General features: G+C 55.7%; 2 protein-coding genes, 1 long non-coding RNA gene and 1 other non-coding gene across 4 annotated transcripts; all 4 read left to right on the top strand.

Annotated features, from left to right (window-relative positions):
- The first annotated feature begins 94 nt into the window (after window positions 1–94).
- On the top strand, window positions 95–1,270 carry LOC120748061 (uncharacterized). The gene is made up of 3 exons (XR_005699288.1): window positions 95–275; window positions 940–1,000; window positions 1,130–1,270. It is a non-coding gene; the product is annotated as an uncharacterized LOC120748061 (long non-coding RNA).
- A 241-nt stretch (window positions 1,271–1,511) lies between these two features.
- Window positions 1,512–2,625, top strand: TMEM223 (transmembrane protein 223). Its single transcript, XM_040054135.1, has 2 exons — window positions 1,512–1,784; window positions 2,046–2,625. The coding sequence occupies exons 1-2, from the start codon at window positions 1,538–1,540 to the stop codon at window positions 2,339–2,341; spliced, it is 543 nt and encodes a 180-aa protein (XP_039910069.1). The 5' UTR covers window positions 1,512–1,537; the 3' UTR covers window positions 2,342–2,625.
- Window positions 2,626–3,316: 691 nt separating this feature from the next.
- LOC120748064 (U2 spliceosomal RNA) lies at window positions 3,317–3,507 on the top strand. Its single transcript, XR_005699289.1, has one exon. It is a non-coding gene; the product is annotated as a U2 spliceosomal RNA (small nuclear RNA).
- A 1,208-nt stretch (window positions 3,508–4,715) lies between these two features.
- Window positions 4,716–17,239, top strand: LOC120748063 (heterogeneous nuclear ribonucleoprotein U-like protein 2). Its single transcript, XM_040054136.2, is given in 15 exon segments — window positions 4,716–5,136; window positions 5,138–5,393; window positions 8,067–8,190; window positions 9,219–9,295; window positions 9,933–10,072; window positions 10,491–10,581; window positions 10,923–11,035; window positions 11,631–11,897; window positions 12,530–12,652; window positions 12,909–13,037; window positions 13,778–13,946; window positions 14,623–14,823; window positions 15,524–15,609; window positions 16,224–16,331; window positions 17,117–17,239. Coding segments are annotated over 15 exon segments (2,331 nt in total). The 5' UTR covers window positions 4,716–4,758; the 3' UTR covers window positions 17,186–17,239.
- The last annotated feature ends 1,623 nt before the right edge of the window (window positions 17,240–18,862 follow it).

Below are 18,862 nucleotides of genomic sequence, written 5' to 3'. Positions count from 1 at the left end.
CCATTCCTGTTGTTTTTCCCCCGTTGTTTTTCCCCCCCGTTCCCCATTCCCCATTCCCCGTTTTTCCCCCCGTTGTTTCCCCCCGGTGGCAGGCTGTGCATCGTCAACGACGAGCTGTTTGTGCGCGGCGCCAGCGCCGAGGAGCTGCGCAAAGCCTTCGCGCTGCCCGCGCCCACGCCCTCCTCCAGCCCCGTGCCCACGCTGACGGCCGAGCAGCAGGAGATGCTGGCCGCCTTCGCCATGCAGTCGGGCATGAACCTCGAGTGGTCCCAGAAGTGAGTCCCCAAAACACGAGAAATCGCACCCGAAAAAACAAAAAAAAACCCCCAAAAAAATCGCCCCAAAATTCCCACCCAAAATGAAAAGAGATCGCTGTGGAAGCAGCTGAGTGTCAGCCTGAAAATCGCTCAAAAAAACCCGCAAAAAAGTTCTGAAATTTCACCAAAAATCAACCTGAAAGCCCTTGAGAATCGCTCGGTAAAGACGTCCAAAATCTCCCCAAAATCATCCCAAAACCCCCTGAAAATCGCTCAAACACCCCCCCCCCAACCTCTGAAATTTCCCCAAAAATCAACCTGAAAATCGCTCGGTAAAAAACGTCATGAGATTTCCCCGAAAATCAACCTGAAAGCCCCTGAAAATCGCTCGGTAAAAACGTCCAAAATCATCCCAAAAAACCCTAAAAATCCACCTGAAAATTGCTCAAAAAAAACCCCCAACTCTGAAATTTCCCCAGAAAAATCACCCTGAAATCCCTCAAAAAAAAAAAAACTTTAAAAATCCAAAAATCACCCTGAAAAAAACCCCCAGAAATCCACCTGAAAATCCCTCAGAAATCGCCCTGAAAAAAACCAAAAGTCACCCTGAAAATCCTCCAAAAGAAACCGAAACCCCCCCAAATCCCCCCAAATTCCCCCCAAATCCCGTCCTTCCCCTCAGGTGCCTCCAGGACAACGACTGGGATTACGGCCAGGCTGGGCAGGTTTTCACCCAGCTCAAGGTGCGTTTTTCCCCATTTTCCCCCTTTTTCCCCCATTTTCCCCCTTTTTTCCCCATTTCCCCCTGTTTTTTCCCCATTTTCCCGTTTTTTTCCCCGTTCTCGGGCTGCCCTCACCGTCTCTCCTTGCAGCTGGAAGGGAAGATTCCGGAGGTCGCGTTTCTCAAGTGAACGTTGGAGATCCCCCGCTCCTTCCCCGGGCTCCCCCATCCCGAGTTCGACTCCCGTCGATCCCCCCCCCCCCGAGTTTTGTAAATAAATCGATCGATTATCGATTATTGGTTAATTATCAATTAATTATCGATTGTTGGGACGCGGCGCCTTTAAGGGGCGCGCTGAGGGCAGGGCGGGAACGTGCCAGCAGCAAAAATGGCGGCGGGGGGCGGTGCGGGAGCGGGAGCTGATTGGCTAAGGCGGAGCCGGAGCCAAAGCCGATTGGCTGAGCCGCCGCGTCGAAGCCGATTGGCCGCGGCTCCTCTCCGGCTGTCGCCGATTGGCTGAGGCGCCGCGCGGCCCCGGAGCACCGGCGGCGCCGCCGTCATGGCGGCGCGGGCGGCGCTGGAGGTGGCGGCGGTGTCGCGGGACGTGGTTTTGTACCAGCACGACCGCAGCCGCTTCTTCCGCCTCGTGGGGCTCTTCTGCACGGGCCAGGGGCTCTTCTGGGCCTACCTGGCGCATTTCGCCTTCACGGCGCTGCGCCCCGCGCCCGGGCCCGGGCCCGACGATCCGCTGCGGCCCCGCGACAACAAGTGGCGCTTTGGCTTCACGGCGTCCTGCCTCACCGTCGGTACCGGCGGAGCGGGGCCGGGCTCGGAACGGGAGCGGGGGGGAACCGGGGACAGCCCGGGCTTGGAACCGGGCCGCGGGAGCGGGGACACGGCGGGGTCAGGGGAAGGGCACCGGGGCTCGGGGCGGTGGAACCGGGATCGAACCGGGCTGAGGGCAGCGGACCCAGCCCCAGCTCACGGGGTGACACCGGGGACGCAGCGGGCTTGGGCCGGCCCCGGGGCTCGCCCCGCTCCGCCCCAGCGCTGTCCCTCTCCCCCAGGCTCGCTGACGCTGGCCGCGGGCTGCGTGCTGCCGCTGCGCTCCGTGAGCCGGGTGACGCTGCTGCGGGGCGGCTCCGCCGTCACCATCGGCACCCCCGGGCCGCTGGGGCTGGGCCGGCGCAGCCTCACCGTGCCGCTGCGGGACGTGTCCGGCCGCGCACACCGGCTCGAGGTGAGGGCGGCCATCCCCATCAAGGTCCGCGGCCGCCCCTTCTTTTTCCTGCTGGACAAGAACGGGAGCTTCAGCGACCCCCGGCTCTTCGACATCACCGTGGGAGCCCTCCGAAAGTTCTAGGCCGGGGACACGGCGGTGGGGTCACCTGGGGACACCTGAGAGCACCTGGGATCACCTGAGCTCATGTGATGACACCTGGGGACACCTGAGCTCACCTGAGTGCCCCTGGGGACACCTGGGATCACCTGCGGATGGAGTGTGGGACACCCAGCGGAGCATGGACATGGGGGGACAGTGGGACCGTCACTTGTCACCGCAGAATAAAGCGTGGAACGTCCACCCAGCTCTGAGGGGGACACTGGCGTTGTCATTTTGTCACCCCCACAAATAAAGAGTGAAACGCACACCCGGCTCCCTTTGGACAGGAATTTTGGGGGGGTCTCTCCCTTTGTGTTACCCCTCCATGAGCTGTGAGACACCCACGGGGATTGAGGGGTCCCTGGGGTGTCACCTCTTGTCACCCTCTCAGTGAATCCCGACCTCCCCCCCCTGCTCTGGGGTTGCGATTTGGGGTCCCGAGATCCCCACCCACTCACCCCCGGGAAAGGTTTTGGGGCACTTTGAGCAGTTTTGGTCAGTTCTGGGGCGGGGAAAGGGTTTTGGGGATGATTTTGGGGTTTTGGGGCCGTCCTGCGTTCCGCTGTCCCTCCCCCGGTGGGGGGGGCAAGGTGGGACCCCAACGGGCGCCGCGGCGGGGGCGGGGCGATGCAAATTGAGGGGGGCAGCCGGCCAATCACGTAGCGAGGCGGGAAAGAGGCGCGCCGGGCCACGCAAAAAGCCCGGCTGGTCATTTGCATAACGGGCGGGGTTATGCATATTAGCTCGGTTAGCGCGAAGGGCATGCTGGGAGTGGTTTTGGGGGGCATTTCGGGGTTCGGCGGGGTCGCTGCATGCGGGAAGCGGGCGGGAGGTGCGGGAGGAGATGCGGGAGGAGCCCGGGACCGGCTGGGAGCGGCCGGGGCTGCGGCGTGGGGGTGCCCGTGAGGTGCGAGCGGGGCGGGTGGGGCCGGGCTCGGAGCGCGGCGGAGGTCGGGTATCGCTTCTCGGCCTTTTGGCTAAGATCAAGTGTAGTATCTGTTCTTATCAGTTTAATATCTGATACGTCCTCGATGAGAGGACTTCATATTAAACGGATTTTTGGGCTCGGGAGTTGGACCCGGAGCTTGCTCCATCCGCTCCGCGCATCGTCCCGGTATTGCAGTGCCTCCGGGAACGGTGCACCCCCCTCGGGGGAATTTCCTGTGTGAAAAAACAGATTCAACTTTTTGGTGTCTTGGAAATTGGTTTAGTCGGTGAATTGCGCGGTTTTTATTTAAGTGGCCCCGCGGCTCTGTGCGCGCCCGACTCCGGCGGCTCCGGGTTTTCCCTCACAGCGCGCCTCAAGATGGCGGCGCCTCCCCCGCGCCTCCTTTCGGGGTTAAACTCCGTCATCACGGCGCTTTCCGGGTGAAACTGGAGCTTGATGTGGGTAATAATAAATACTGATAGTGTTAAAAGGAGCGTGTGAGGGGTTTGAAGGGTTTTATTGAATAAATCCCCGAGGGGAGCTGGGAACAGCGGGTTTCTTGAATGAAGCGCGGGCCAATCTCCGCCTCCGCGCTTCTTCCGCTCCCAATTTCAAACTTAAACGAATCTTGTTTATTGTCTGTATTTTTACACATTTTTAACCCTTTTCCCACCAGCGGCCGCGCGCTGAGCCCCCCCCCCACCCCTTCATCCACCGAAACAAAATGGCGGCGCCGCGGCGGGCGGGAAACCGCGCGTGAGGCGAGCGCCCCCTCCACCAATAGGAGCGCGGCCTTTCGCCGTCGCCGGGCAGAACGGCGCGGCCGGCGCCAATCAGAAAATCCGAGCGGCGGGCGCGGGCCGCGCGCGGGGAGGACGGGAGGGGAAGCGGCGGAGCCGCCGCCACACTCGCGGCGGCCGTTGCGCACGTAGGTGGGGCTGGCGGGGGGGGGGGGGGGAAGAGCGGCCGCGGCGCCTGCGCGCCGTGCGGGGGCTTCTCCCCGCGCCTGCGCCGCGCCTGCGCGCCGAGGCGGCGCGGGCGGGGTTTGCGCGGGCGCGCAGGCGCGGCGCAGGCGCGGGAAGGGCGGCGCGCGGCGCGCGGGGGGGGCGCGGCTGAGGGACGGCGGCGGCGCAGGCGCGGCTGAGGCGGCGGCGGCGGCGGGAGCGGGACGGGCCCGGCGATCGCTCCGCGCTCCGGCCGCCCCCTCCCCGCGCCAGCGGCGGCGGCCCCGCCTCGCGCTCTCGCTCTCTTCTCCCCTTCTCCCCCACCCCGCCAACCCCGACCCGTCCCTTCTCCGCCCCCTTCCTTCCGCCCCTTCCCTCCCTCAGTCCCCGCCCCGCGGCCTCAGGGCCCGGCCCGGCCTCGCGCTCCGGCCTCGGCGCCGCCGCCTCAGCGCGCCCGCGCTTCCGCTTCCCTTCCCCCCCCGCCCCGCGGCCCCTTTCCCCCCCCCTTCCCGCACACCGGCCCCGCCATGGACGTGAAGCGGCTGAAGGTGACCGAGCTGCGGGCCGAGCTGGGCCGGCGCGGCCTGGACGCCCGCGGGCTGAAGGTGGAGCTGGCGCAGCGGCTGCAGGAGGCCCTGGACGCCGAGATGTTAGCGGCGGGGCCCGAGGAAGGCGGCGGCGGCGGCGGCGGGGGAGGCCCGGCCGCGGCGGCCTCGAGCTGCGCAGGGGAAGCGGGGCCGGCGGGAGGCCCGGGCGGGCGGCCCCACGGCGGGGACGAGGAGGAGGAGGAGGAGGAGGAAGAGGAGGAGGAGGAGGAGGAGGAAGAGGACGAGGAAGCGCTGCTGGCCGATGAGGACGAAGCGGCCGCCGCGGCCCCCGAGGCGGCCCCGGCCCAGCCCGGCCCCCCCCGGGGAGGAGGAGGAGGAGGAGGAGGAAGAGGAGGCGGCCCCGGCCGAGCCCGCGGCGTCGGAGCCGCTGCAGCCGCCGCAGGAGGAGGAGGGAGCGGCGGCCGCGGCCGAGGCCGAGGCCGAAGCGGCCGAGGGTGGAGGAGGAGGAGGAGGAGGAGGAGAAGGCGTGAACGGGGCCGAGCGGCCGCCGGAGGAGGCGCCCAGCGGGGACGAAGCGGCCGCGGCCGAGGCCAAGGAGGAGGAGGCGCCGGCGGGTGAGCGATGGGGGAGAGCCGGGAGAGACCCTCGGGACCGGAATGAACCCCGGGATCCTCGGGAGGGATCCCAAAAATGGGGAAAGAACCGGGACAGGAACCCCCGGGACCGGGAATGAACCGGGACAGGAACCCCCGGGACCGGGAATGAACCCCGGGATCCTCGGGAGCGACCCCCGGAACCGGGACAGATCCTCGGGGTGGATTCCCGGAATTGGGAAGGGAACTTCGGGAGGCGTCCCAAAAACCGGGGGGAGGGGGGAAAAAAAAACCCCAAACAAACAAACAAAACAACAAACGGGGAATGAATCTCCCGAATCGTGCAAAAAACCGGGAAAGAACCTCGAGATGCTCAGGAAAGGTCCCCAAAACCGGGGGAAAAAAGGGGGAAAAAATCCCCCAAATCGGGAAAAGAACGGGGAAAGATCCTCGGGATCTTCGGGAGGGATTCCAAAAACCGGGGGAAAAAAATTCCCAAAACGGGGAAAAGGAGCCCGGGACCCTCGGGAGGGAGCCGCTCGCTTCCTTCCCCCTCACAAAATTCCCATTTCCCCCCGAAAAATCCCAATTTCGGCCTCATTCCCAATTTCCGAGGGGAAGGATCCCGAGGGTTATTTTTGGGATGAAGGGTTTGTTCCGTTTTGGAAAGCCCAAGAATTGGGGATAAAATCCCGGTGCCGAGAGGGAAAATCGGGATTTGGGAAGGAAAGAAAGCGGGAAAAAGTTGGGTTTGGTTTTCTGCAGCCGCGGCTTGAGGGGAAAATCAACGGAATTCCGGGAATTAATGAATTCCAAGTTGGATTTTGGGAAAAGAGCCCGGATTGTGAGGGAAAAGTCGGGAAAAATTCCTGGTTTTTAGAGAAAAAATGTGGGATGTGGGGAAGATGCACGTTTGGAACGGAAAGCTCCTGGGTTTTAGGAATTTTGGAGGGAAAATTCCCGGTTTTGAAAGGAAAAGTTTTGAATTTGGAGAAATAATCGGAATGAAAGTGTTGGGAAAATTGGGGAATTTTTGTTTTTTTTAAGGAGAAGTCTCTGGGTTTGGGGAAAGTTTTCAGATTTGGAGGGGGAAATCCACATTTTTGAGGGGAAGATCTGGATTTTTAAAGGAAAGTTGTGATTTTTTGAGGGAAAACCCCTGACTTTTGAGGGAGAGTCTTTATTGCTGAAGGGAAAATAATGATTTGTGAGGAAAAAATTATGTTTTCTGAGGGAAAATCTTGGGTTTTGTTGGAAAATACTGATTTTTTTAGTGAAAAATCCTGGGATTTGAGGGGGAAAATGCTGCTTTTTGAGGGAAAATCCTGATTTTGGGGGGCTTTGATGAGCACAGATCACCATGGAGCAGAATCTTGCTGAGGATGAAATGAAATTATTCCTGTTTTTATCCCAAACTTTGATGTTTATGGGATAAGAGGTGGAAAATCTCCATTGTGGGACTCTGCTAAAATGCAAAAAGTTGGATTTTATGGGACGATTTCCACATTTTGTTGGACTTTCAGGACTTTTTTGGCCAACCAAGGGGAAAAAATTGGGATTTTTTTTGTGTGTGTGTATGTTTTCTTGGATTTTCTTGTTGGATTTATTGATTTTTTTTAATTTGGATTTTCCGGTTTTTAATGACCCAATGGGGTCTTGATCTGGAATTTTTCCTTTTCCATGAAAACCCCAGGGGAATTTTACATTTTAAAGGCTTTTAAGTGGTTTTGTGGCTTTTTTTTTACCCATTCCAGGTGGGAATTTCTGCTTCCTGAGGTTTAATTTTGCCACTCTGAGACCTGGGTGATCCATTAAAACTCCAATATTTTAGTGGAATATTTTTATTTTAATCGTTTTTAAGGAAAAAGTTGGAATTTTTGCCACTTCACAACTCCAAAAGCCGGGAAAACCCCAAATTTCAATGGGACGTCTTTATTTAATTAAGTTTTAAGGAAAAAAAATTTGAAATTTTGGCCTTTTTTGCTACTCTAAACCCCAGGAAATCCATTAAAACTCCAAGGTTTTCATGGAATGCTTTGATTTAATTGGCACTTAAAAAAAAATCTGAGCAAGCTTTAACCACATTCTGACCTTTAAAACCTGGAAAAATCCATTAAGACTCCAAGATTTTCATGGAACGCTTCACTTGAGTTCGCTTTTGAAGAAGAATGAGTTGAATTTCAACCAGTTTTTTTCACTCTAAGAGCTGGAAATTCCTTTAAAACTCCGAAATTCCTTTAAAACTCCAAAATTCCTTTAAAACTCCAAAATTCCTTTAAAACTCCAAAATTCCTTTAAAACTCCAAAATTCCTTTAAAACTCCAAAATTCCTTTAAAATGCCAAAACTCCTTTAAAACTCCAGAACTCCTCAGGGACTCTTTGACTTAATTGCGAAGGAAAAAACTTGGGATTTTGGCTTTGGAGCTCTCCAAGCCAATCAGTCTGTTAAAACTTTGGAATTCCCACGGAATATTCTGTCAGAAATTCAAATTTTTACCCTCCAAAAAATAATAATAATTTAAAAAAAAAAATCCCAAAAACCCCTCAATTTTAACCCTTTTCCACCCGGGAAAAAAAAAAAAAAAAAAAAAAAAGGCGGGAATTTGGCTTTGGCGGCCTCGGGGTTCGTTCTCCGTGGGGAAACGCCGGGAATTTTGGGGGCGAATCCCGAGGAAGGCCGGGGTGTCGCGCAGGGGAGGAGGAGAAGGAGGCGGCGGGCGCCGAGGGCGAGCGGCGCGGGGTGAAGCGGCTGCGGGACGAGAAGGACGAGCACGGCCGCGCCTACCACGAGTTCCGCGAGGAGGCCTACAACAGCCGGTGGGGACCCCGGCGCGTTTCCGGAATGTTCTGCGCTTTCGGGACGAGAAGGAATTTTCCTGGATTTTTTTTTTTTTTTCCAGATTTTTTTTTTTTTTCTGGGTGTTTTTTCGTGGGGGGGGGGGGGGTTGGGATGGTCCCGAAATGAGGGAGCTTGCAGTGGGGATTTTCTGGGAGTTTCGGGAAATTTCTGGGAATTTTCTGGGAATTTCTGGGAATTTCTGGGAATTTCTGGTATTTTCTGGGAATTTCTGGGGTTTCGGGACGAGAAGGAATTTTCCTGGATTTTTTTTTTCAGGTTTTTTCAGGGTGTTTTCAGGGGGATTATGATGGTTCTGAAAAGAGGGAGCTCGCAGCAGGGATTTTCTGGGAGTTTCGGGGATTTTCTGGGAATTTCTGGTATTTTCTGGGAATTTCGGGGGTTTCGGGACAAGAAGGGATTTTCCTAGATTTTTTTAAAATTTTTTTCGGGGTTTTTTTGGGGGGGGGGGGTTGGGATGGTCCCAGAGCCCCTGGGGAGGTCCCAAAATGAGGGAGCTCGCAGTGGGGATTTTCTGGGAATTTCGGGAATTTTTTTGGGAATTTTTGGTATTTTCTGGGAATTTCTGGGAATTTCTGGGGGTTTGGGACAAGAAGGAATTTTCCTGGATTTTTTAAAAAAATTTTTGGGGTGTTCTCACGGGGATTGGGATGGTCCCGAAATCAGGGAGCTCACAGCGGGGATTTTCTGGGAGTTTTGGGGATTTTCTGGGAGTTTTGGGAATTTTGGGGTCTCAGAAATGGGGATTCCCAAAGGGTTGGGGGTTGGGATTATCCTTAAAGTTCTGGAGAGGTCCCGAAATCAGGGAATTGCCAATTTCTGGAATTCTGGGTCCCCAAAGGGTGCGAGAGCCCGGGAGTTTTGGGGACCCCAGAATTCCTGAAGAATTTGGGATTTTCTGGAAGTTCCTCCTCCGCTCTGCGTTTGGGATTTTCCCTGCCAGAATCGGGGATTTCCCCCAAACGTTGGGATCTTCCCAATCCCGCAGATCCAAGTCGCCGCCGCCGCCGGAGGAGGAGCCGCCGGAGGGGGAGGAGGACGAGACGCTGGTGATCCTCGACACCTGTACGGGAATTCGGGAATTCCGGGGATTTCTGGGATCAGCTCAGAGCCGTCCTTGAGGATTTGAGGCGTTTCTCAAGGATTTACGGAATTTGGGGCGTTTCCGGGGGAGATGCCATTGAATTTGTGGGGGGAATTTTGAGATCGTCCATAATTTTGTTTTGTAGGATTTGGGAATTTTGGGGATGGTTTGGGAATTCCTTGGATGATTCTTGAATTCCTTGGATGATTCTTGAATTCCTTGGATGATTTTTGAATTCTTTGGATGATTTTTGAATTTTTTTTGGGACGATTTGGGAGTTTCTGGGATGGTTTCAGGTGGATTTCACTCAATCCAAAGCGGGTTTTGTCTAGAAATCCAGGAATTTTGGGATTTGAGCTGACTTTGCCTCAGTTCCAGGTGGAATTTTGGGATCGCTTCAGGGAGGTTGTTGTTTTTTTTTCCCCGGTTTCAGGGATTTGGGGTGGGAATGAGGAATTCCGTGAGGATTTTTCGGGATCACCCCATCTCTCTCTCGATTCGAGCCGGGTTTGATTCGGCCCGGGGCGGGTTTTTGCCGCTCCCCCGCGGGTTCCGGCGCCGCTTCTCGGGGATCCCGGCGGGACCCGGGGCCGGAATTTGGGAATTTTGCCTCGGCAGACACGTCGGACCTGCAGTTCCGGGCGAGCCGGGATCGTTACGGGGGGCAGCCGCTCTTCTCCGAGCGCTTCCCGGGGCTCTGGGCCGGCGCCCGCAGCACCCACGGCGTCACCCGCGGCCGCGTCTGCTTCCAGGCCAAGGTGGGAATCCCGGGAGAATCCCCGGGGAATCCCGGGATGGGGCCGCGGGGGCCGCTCTGCCCGGGGAAAGAAAGGGAAAAAAGGGGATCTGGGGGGGTTTGAGTTTGGTTTTGGGTGGGCTCGGGGTGTTCTGGACACAACCCGAGCTTTTTCGGGAGGGTCCGAGGGATTTGGGAGGGTTTTGGGCGTTCCTGGGGTGGTTCCGGGATGTTTTGGAGGGGATTTCTGGGATTTCGGGAGGTTTTGGGCAGGTCTTTGGGAGCATTCAGGGTTTTTCAGGGAGAGTTTTAGGAGTTCCGGGGAGATTTGGGGGTTTTGGTTCCGGCTTTAGCGGGCTCTGGGGATTTTGGGGGATTTTTGCTGCCGCCGTTCCCTTTCCCTGAGGTTTTTGGATCCCAAATCCGGAATTTCCGCGCAGGTGTCTCAGAACCTCCCGGGGAAGGAGGGGAGCTCCGAGGTGCCGCTGCTCAGGGTGGGCTGGTCCGTGGACTTCTCCCACTCCCAGCTGGGTGAGACCCCAAATCCAGCCCCAAATCCACGGAAAAATCCCAAAACCCACTGAAAAATCCCAAAATCCGGCCCCAAATCCTCTGAAAAATCCCAAAATCCACTGGAAAATCCCCAAATCCAGCCCCAAAATTGGGAAATTCAGCCCCAACATCCATTTGGCATCCCAAAATTCCCCCTTCCCATCCAGAATCCCCAAATCCATCCCAAATTCCTCCTCAAATCCCCTTTGGGATCCCGGAATTCACATTTTCCCATCCCCAAAATCCCTTCCTCCGTCCCCCAAACCCTTCGGAATTCCCCAAATCCAGCCCCAAATCCCGGTTTTTTTGCCCCGTTCCAGGGGAGGACGAATTTTCCTACGGTTTTGACGGGCGGGGGCTGAAGGTGGAAAATGGGAAATTTGAGGAATTCGGGGAAAGCTTCGGGGAGAACGACGTCATCGGCTGCTTTGCGGTGAGCAAGGGGAAAATTGGGGAAATTCTGGGAAAAATGGGGAAATTCTGGGGGAAAACACTGAAAAATCCTCGAAAATTAAGGGAAAAGCTGGAAGAATCAGGAGATAGTTGGGGAGAGACCAGGGAAATCTGAAAACGTTTGGGAAAATAGGGGAAACTTGGAAAAATGAGGAAAAGATCTGGAAGAAGTCAAGGCAAAGCGGGATAAAGCACAGAGGATGTTGCTGGGATTGGGAAAGGTGATGGATTTTAAAAAACGGGAAAGAAAAGGGAAAGAAAAGGAAAAAAACTGGGAAAAACAGTGGGAAAAAAATGGGGAAAAAAGGGAAAAGAGAGGAGAAACAACTGGGAAAAACAGAAAAAAAAACCCCAGGGGAAAATCAGTAAAAAAACTGGGAAAAACCAGAAAAAGAATGGAAAAAAAAGGGAAAAAAAAGGAAAAAAAACAGGAAAAACACACAAAAAAAGGGGAAAAACTGGGAAAAAAAGGGAAAAAATAGGGAAAAAAAGGGGGGAAAACACAGAAAAAAGGGAAAAAAGAAAGAAAAAAACTGGGAAAAATAGAATAAAACCATGGGGCACGGCGGTTGCAGGATTTTGAGGGCGCCGAGCTGGTGGAGCTGTCGTTCTCCAAGAACGGGCAGGAGCTGGGCGCCGCGTTCCGCGTGCCCAAGGCGGCGCTGGGGCCGCGGGCGCTGCTGCCCCACGTCCTGTGCAAGGGCTGCGCCGTGGAGCTCAACTTCGGGCAGCGCCCGCAGCCGCTGGCGCCCGTCCCCGAGGGCTTCGTCTTCATCCACGAGATCCCCGCGCCCGACAGGGTCCGGACACCGCCGGGGCCCCGCAGCACCCAGGAGTGCGAGGTGGGCGCGGGATTCCGGGGGGGGATTACGGGGGGATTCCAGGGGGATTCCAGGGGGATTTCCTGGGGATCCTCCGAGGATTCTCTGGGGATTCCATGGGGATTTCCTGGGGATCCTCCGAGGATTCTCTGGGGATTCCATGGGGATTTCCTGGGGATTCTCTGGGGATTCCCGGGGGATTTCCTGGGGTTTCCCTGCGGATTCTCTGAGTATTCTCTTTGGATTCCATGTGGATTCCCCAGGGATTCCCTGGGGATTCTCTGGTGATTCCCTGCAGATTCTCTGGGCATTCCCTGGGGATTCCCTGGGGATTTCCTGGGGTTTCCATGGGGATTCCGGGGGGTGTTCCCTGGGGATTGTGGGAGGTTTGCAGTGATGATGGCGCAGGGTTTGCTGGGAATCCAGCACTGATCCCACGGGAATCCTGGGGTTTGTCCCTCTGGATCCATTGGGAATCCAGCACTGATCCCACGGGAATCCTGGGGTTTGTCCCTCTGGATCCATGAGAAATCCCGGTGTTTGTGCCCCTGGGAATTGAGCCCTGCTCCGTCGGGGATCCCGGCGCCGAGTGCCCCTGGATGCCCTGGGAATGCCGATGTTCCATCCGGGAATTCCTCCCTCCTCTCCCACAGGTGCTGCTCATGGTGGGGCTCCCGGGCTCCGGGAAGACGCAGTGGGCACAGAAACATTCCCAGGAAAACCGGGACAAGCGCTACAATATCCTGGGAACGGAGCGCGTCCTGCACCAGCTCAGGGTCAGCATCCCGGGGGTCTGTGGGATTGGTGGGATGGATGGGGTCTGTGGGAATGCTGGGATCTATGGGAATGCTGGGGTCTGTGGGAATGCTGGGGTCTGTGGGAATGCTGGGGTCTGTGGGAATGCTGGGATCTGTGGGAATGCTGGGCTGGGATCTGTGGCCCAGACAAGAGCCAGGCTCCCCCGGCCTGGATCTCCTCCGGCCCTTTCCCGTGCTCCCGAATCCCTGAATTCCCGAATTCCCGTTGCGGCAGACGCGGGGGCCGGAGCCGGAGGAGTTGGACGCCAAGAGCCGGGAGCTGCTGACTCAGCAGGCGGCGCAGTGCCTTAGCAAGCTGGTGCAGATCGCGCCGCGCGCCCGCCGCAACTTCATCCTGGACCAGGTACCCCGGGAACGCCGGGAAATCCGGGGAAACGGGCCCGGGAACGCCGGGAAATCCGGGGAAACCGGCCCGGGAACGCCGGGAAATCCAGGGAAATCCGGGGAGACCGGCCCGGGAAATCCAGGGAAACTGGCCCGGGAACGCTGGGAAACGGGCCCGGGAACGCCGGGAAATCCGGGGAAACCGGCCCGGGAAATCCGGGAAACCGGCCCAGGAAATCCGGGGAAACCGGCCCGGGAAATCCGGGGAAACCGGCCCGGGAAATCCAGGGAAACGGGCCCGGGAAATCCGGGGAAACCGGCCCGGGAAATCCAGGGAAACGGGCCCGGGAACGCCAGGAAATCCAGGGAAACGGGCCCGGGAATGCCGGGAAATCCAGGGAAACGGGCCAGGGAATGCCGGGAAATCCAGGGAAACGGGCCTGGGAACACCGGGAAATCCAGGGAAACTGGCCAGGGAACGCCGGGAAATCCAGGGAAACGGGCCCAGGAACGCCGGGAAACCGGCCCGAGAAGTCCGGGGAAACGAGCCCAGGAAATCCAGGGGAAAAAACCCTCAAAAAAAAAAAATCCCGGGAAAACCCACCCACAAAAACCCTTCAGGAACTCATCCCAAAGATCCCCGTTGTACATCCTAAACCCCCAGTTCCTGACCCAAATCCCAGGTTTTTTTTCCCCAAATCCCATTTTTTCCCCCAAATCCTGTTTTTTTTCCCCCACATTCCCGTTTTTTCCCCCCAGTGCAACGTGTACAACTCGGGGCAGCGCCGGAAGCTCTCGGCCTTCAAGGGCTTTTCCCGCAAAGTGGTGGTGATCGTTCCGCCGGAGCCGGACTGGGAGCAGCGCCTGGAGCAGCGGCGCCAGGCCGAGGGCGACGACGTGCCCGAGTCGGTCATGCTGGAGATGAAAGGTGGGGGAAAACGGGGAAAAAATGGGAAAAAACCCGGGGAAAAACCCTGGGGAAAAACCCAGGGAAAAACCTGGGGAAAAACGGGAAAAACCCCGGGGAAAAACGGGAAAAAACCTGGGGAAAAGGGGGAAAAAATCGGGGAAAAAAATGGAAAAAAAAAGGAAAAAACCCGGGGAGAAGGAGGGGAAAAATGGGAAAAAGACCCAGGGAAAACTGGGAAGAGAGCGGAGGAACGGCGCGGGGAATCACGGCGCTCTCCCGGGTTCTGGGGCTCCCGAGGGGATTTTTTTTTCCCAGCTGGAAAATAAAAAATGGGAAAAAGCCTGGAAAAAATCCCATGGGAAATTGGAAATGGAAATTCCGTATTTTCCCCCCAATAAATTCCATTATTTTCCCCCAATAAATCCCATTATTTCCCCCCAGTAATTTCCCTGTTTTCCACCAATAAATTCCATTATTTTCCCCCAGTAAATTCCCTATTTTCCCCCCAATAATTTCTGTATTTCCCCCAGTATATTCCCTATTCCCTCCAGTAAATTCCCTGTTTTCCCCCAGTAAATCCAGTTATTTTCCCCCTGTAAATTCCATTATTTTCCCCCAATAAATTCCATTGTTTTCCCCCAATAAATCCCGTTACTTCCCCCCGTTTCGGTGCCGACTTTCCCCGTTTTTGCAGCCAATTACTCGCTCCCGGAGAAGAGCGAGTACGTGGACGAGGTTGTGTTCGGGGAGCTGGGCCGGGACGAGGCGGCGCCGCTGGTGCTGCGCTGGAAGGAGGAGGCGCGGAAGCTGCTGCCGCCGTCGGAGAAACGCGGGAACCGGCGCAACAACCGCAACAAGCGCAACCGGCAGAACCGCAACCGCGGCCAGGGCTACGGTCAGGGGCCGGAAAACGGGATGAAAACGGGGAAAAACGGGGAAAAAACGGGATAAAATGGGGAAAAACGGGATAAAATGGGGAAAAAACGGGATAAAATGGGGAAAAATGGGATAAAACAGGGGAAAATGGGGTAAAAATGGGATAAAATGGGATAAAAACGGGATAAAAACGGGAACAAGCGCAACCGGCAGAACCGCAACCGCGGCCAGGGCTACGGTCAGGGGCCGGAAAACGGGATAAAAACACCGGGAAAAAAACGGGATAAAATGGGATAAAAACGGGAAAAATGGGGATAAAAACGGGATAAAATGGGATAAAAACGGGATAAACCGGGAACAGACGCAACCGGCAGAACCACGGCCAGGGCTACGGTCGGGGCGGGAGTGGGGAAAACGGGGAAAGAAAAGGTGGGATTTGGGGAGGGAAAAGCGGGATCCGGCTGGGACACGGACTGGGGATGGGATTTAGGGATGTGGGTGGAGATGGGGGGGATTTGGGGTGGAGTTTGTGGGATTTGGGCTGGGTTTGGGGCTGGATTCAGGATGGGATTTGGGCTGGGGTTTGGGATGGGATTTGGGATGGGGATTTGGGATGGGTTTGGGGCTGTTTTGGATGGTTTTTGGGCTGGATTGGGATGGATTTGGATGTATTCTGGGCCGGATTTGTGGCTCTGACCGTTGCCGTTGGGTGCCCGCAGTCGGGGGGCAGCGCCGGGGCTACGACAGCCGCATCTACGGGGGGCAGCAGCAGCCGCAGTACTGGGGGCAGCCGGGGAACCGCGGGGTGAGTGCCGGGGCTCCGGGCTCTGGGGCACTCAGGGGGCACTTCCAGGGCGGTTTGGGGCATTCTCAGGCACTTCCAGGGTGGTTTTGGGCACTCTCAGGGCAATTCCAGGGCGGTTTGGGGCATTCCCAGGCACTTCCAGGGCGGTTTGGGGCACTCTCAGGGCAATTCCTGGGTGGTTTTGGGCATTCCCAGGCACTTCCAGAGCAGATTTGGGCACTCTGGGGCGCTCCTGGGGGCATTTACAGCGCTCCCTGATGGTTTCTGGGGTCACCGAGGGCGCCTTTGGGGCATTCCCGGGACATTTCCAGGACATTTCCCGCTCCCTGACCATTTCCTGGCGCCTTCCCGGTTGTTTCTCGGCACTTCTGGGTCCCGGTTTGATGTTTGAGCTGTTCTTTCCCAGTTTGGACTGGTGTTAAATGGGTTTGAGCTGGTTTGAAGGGGTTGTCACTGGGCTTTGGCCGTTCTGTCTGGTTCTTGTGCTGGTTTTTAATGGTTTTTGCCGTCTTTTCCTGGTTTATACTGGTCTGAACTGGTCTGTACTGGTCTGAACTGGTTTATACTGGTCTGAACTGGTCTGTACTGGCCCTGACCGCACTTCCTGCCCCCAGGGCTACCGGAACTTCTACGAGCGCTACCGGGGCTACGACGATCGGTTCTACGGGCGCGACTACGACTACAACAGATACCGCGACTACTACCGGCAGTACAACCGCGAGGTGCGGGTCGAACCGGGCTGAAACCGGGGTTTAAACTGGGGTTAAACTGGGGTTAAACGGGGCTTAAACTGGGGTTAAACGGGGCTTAAACTGGGGTTAAACTCGGGTTATACTGGGATCTACATCAGGGCTAGACTGGGGTTAAATCGGAGTTAAACTGGGGTTAAATTGGGGTTAAACTGGGGTTAAATTGGGGTTAAACTGGGGTTAAATTGGGGTTAAACGGGTGAAACTGGGGTTAAACTGGGGTTGAACTGGGGTTGAACTGGGGTTGAACTGGGATCTATGTCAGGGCTAAACTGGGGTGAAACTGGGGTGAAACCGGGGTGAAACCGGGATCTGTGTCAGTGTTAAACCGGGATTCCCGCCAGGGTTACTCCGGGTTGTCGACCCCAGGAATGATTCTGGTGGGAATTTCGGGATTTGGGGATTTTCGGATCCAATCCAGCAGGGAAATTCTGGGAGGTTCTGGGAGGTTCTGGAGGGTTCCGGGAGGTTCTGGGAGGTTCCCTGGGGGGTTCTGGGTGGGTTCTGGGACATTCTGGAGGGTTCCAGGAGGTTCTGGGAGGTTCCAGGGGGTCCTGGGGGTGTTTCTGGAGGGTTCCAAGAGGTTCTGGAGGGTTCTGGGGGGGCTCCAAGGGGGGTTCCGGGTGTGTTCTGGGACATTCCAGGGGGGTTCCGGAGGGTTCCAGGAGGTTCTGGAGGGTTCTGGAGGGTTCCAGGGGGTCCCGGGGGTGTCTCAGCCTCCCAGTTCTCCCAGTTTACCCGGTCCAATCCTCCCCCAGTGGCAGAACTACTACCAGGACAGAGACCGGTACTACAGGAACTACTACGGCTACCAGGGCTACCGGTGAACCCCGGCACATCCCAAACAAAATTCCCGGAAATTTGGGGAGGTGGGGGCGGGGCAGGGGGGGAGGGGAAAAAAAAAGGGGGGGGGGAGATGGGGAGGGGGGAGGGGCTGGAAAAAAATTAAAATTAAAAAAAAAGAGGGGAGGAGGGAGGGGAAAAGAGGAAAAAAAAGTCCAAAAAAAAAAAAAAAAGGGGGGGGGGGGGGAAGGAGAAAAAAAAAAGGCAAAAAAAAAGATGGAAAATGTAAATTTTTTTTTAAAGTTTGTTGAAAGAATTTTGTTGTAATTGTATAAAAAAAAAAGCGCAAAAACAAAAAAAGAGGGAAAAAAAAAATCGCAGGTTTCGGCGGGGGAGGGGCGGGAAGAGGCGGAATTTGGGGGGAAAAATGGGGAAAACGGGAAAATTCCCATTTTTTGGGAGTGAGGGAGGGACTTTGTGGAGGAAAAAAGGGGAAAAAACCCCCCCGAATGTTCCCCTCCCCCCGTGATGGAATTCCCTGGAAAATGTCGGGATCTGGGGGATTTCCACGGAATTCCAGAATTTCGGGGGGATTTCCGTGGAATTTGATGAAATTTGGGGAATTCCCAGGGAAAAGGGGGGGTTGGGCACTGGGGGGGACCCCAAATCCTCCCCTCCCCCCTCGGGGGTCCTTAATTGCTGTTAATGAGGGGGGTTTAATTAACTCATGATTAATTGTAACGGGGGGCCTTGGTTAATTACCAGGCCTTTCATTACCGGGGTCTCTTCATTGATCTGTTCATTAATCGCGCCTCAATTAATTAATGGCTCCTCTATTATCAGGGAATCCTTAATTAATGGGGCTCTTCATTAATTAATGGAGTTTCTGATAATGGGGATTTTTTTCCTTTAATTTCGGGGCTTTTCGGGGGGAAAATTGGGAATTTGGGGGGGGGAAATTGGGAATTTTTGGGCATTTTCCGTAGAAATTGGGGGGTTTTTTTATTATTTTTAAGGGTTTGGTTTTTTCCTTTGAAAGTTTCGTTCTTTGGGGTTTTTTCCTGGGTTTTCTTTGGCGTTTTGGGGATTTTTCCTCCCTCCTCTTCTCCCTCCCCTTCCCCATCCCCCAGTGTGAGAAACCCCCCCAAAAAACCAAATTCGGGATTTTTTTGGGGGGGGAGAGGGCGGCGCCGCCGCTTTCGGAGCTTTTCGGGTCCTTTTTCAAATAAAACAAAAACAATCCAAAAAAAAACCCTTTAAAAACAACCAAGCCACAAAAATCCATGGAAAAAAATATATAAAAATCCTTTTTTTCCTGATTTTGGGGGTCCTTTCCCAGCCCCTGCCCCCGCCGCTTTTCACCCCCTTTCTCCTCTTTTTTCGTGGTCGTTCCTTCCGGGGTTTTTTTGGGGGTCAAAAATGACAAAAAACAAAACAAAAAAACCCCAAAATTCCGCCAGCGCCCTCCCCCGCCCCTCCCCCAGGCCGTGTCGGGCGCTTTTGTCCCTTTTTAGAAATAAAGAAAATTCGCTTGAGCCCAGGGCGGCCTCGGGTGGTGTTTTTGGGGGGGCTCGGATCGGGTTTAGAAGGGTTAAAAATGAGTCGGGGGGTGTTTAAAATTGTGTTTATGTTGTTAAAATTTGTGTTTATGTTGTTAAAATTGTCTTTATGGGGTTAAAATCGTGTTCATGGGGTTAAAGTCGGGTCTGGGGGTTTAGCCT

The sequence above is a fragment of the Hirundo rustica genome, unplaced genomic scaffold, assembly GCF_015227805.2.
Source record: "Hirundo rustica isolate bHirRus1 unplaced genomic scaffold, bHirRus1.pri.v3 scaffold_479_arrow_ctg1, whole genome shotgun sequence".
Lineage (NCBI taxonomy): Eukaryota > Metazoa > Chordata > Aves > Passeriformes > Hirundinidae > Hirundo > Hirundo rustica.
Note: the sequence above shows the minus strand (reverse complement) of the source record. Positions and strands in the feature narration are given on the sequence as shown.

Bases quoted from the DNA above. Each gene is read 5' to 3' on its own strand.
- TMEM223 (XM_040054135.1), top strand. From the start codon at position 1,538: ATGGCGGCGCGGGCGGCGCTGGAGGTGGCGGCGGTGTCGCGGGACGTG. The intron at 1,785-2,045 runs GTACCGGCGGAG...CCTCTCCCCCAG, and splicing joins GGCGTCCTGCCTCACCGTCG to GCTCGCTGACGCTGGCCGCG.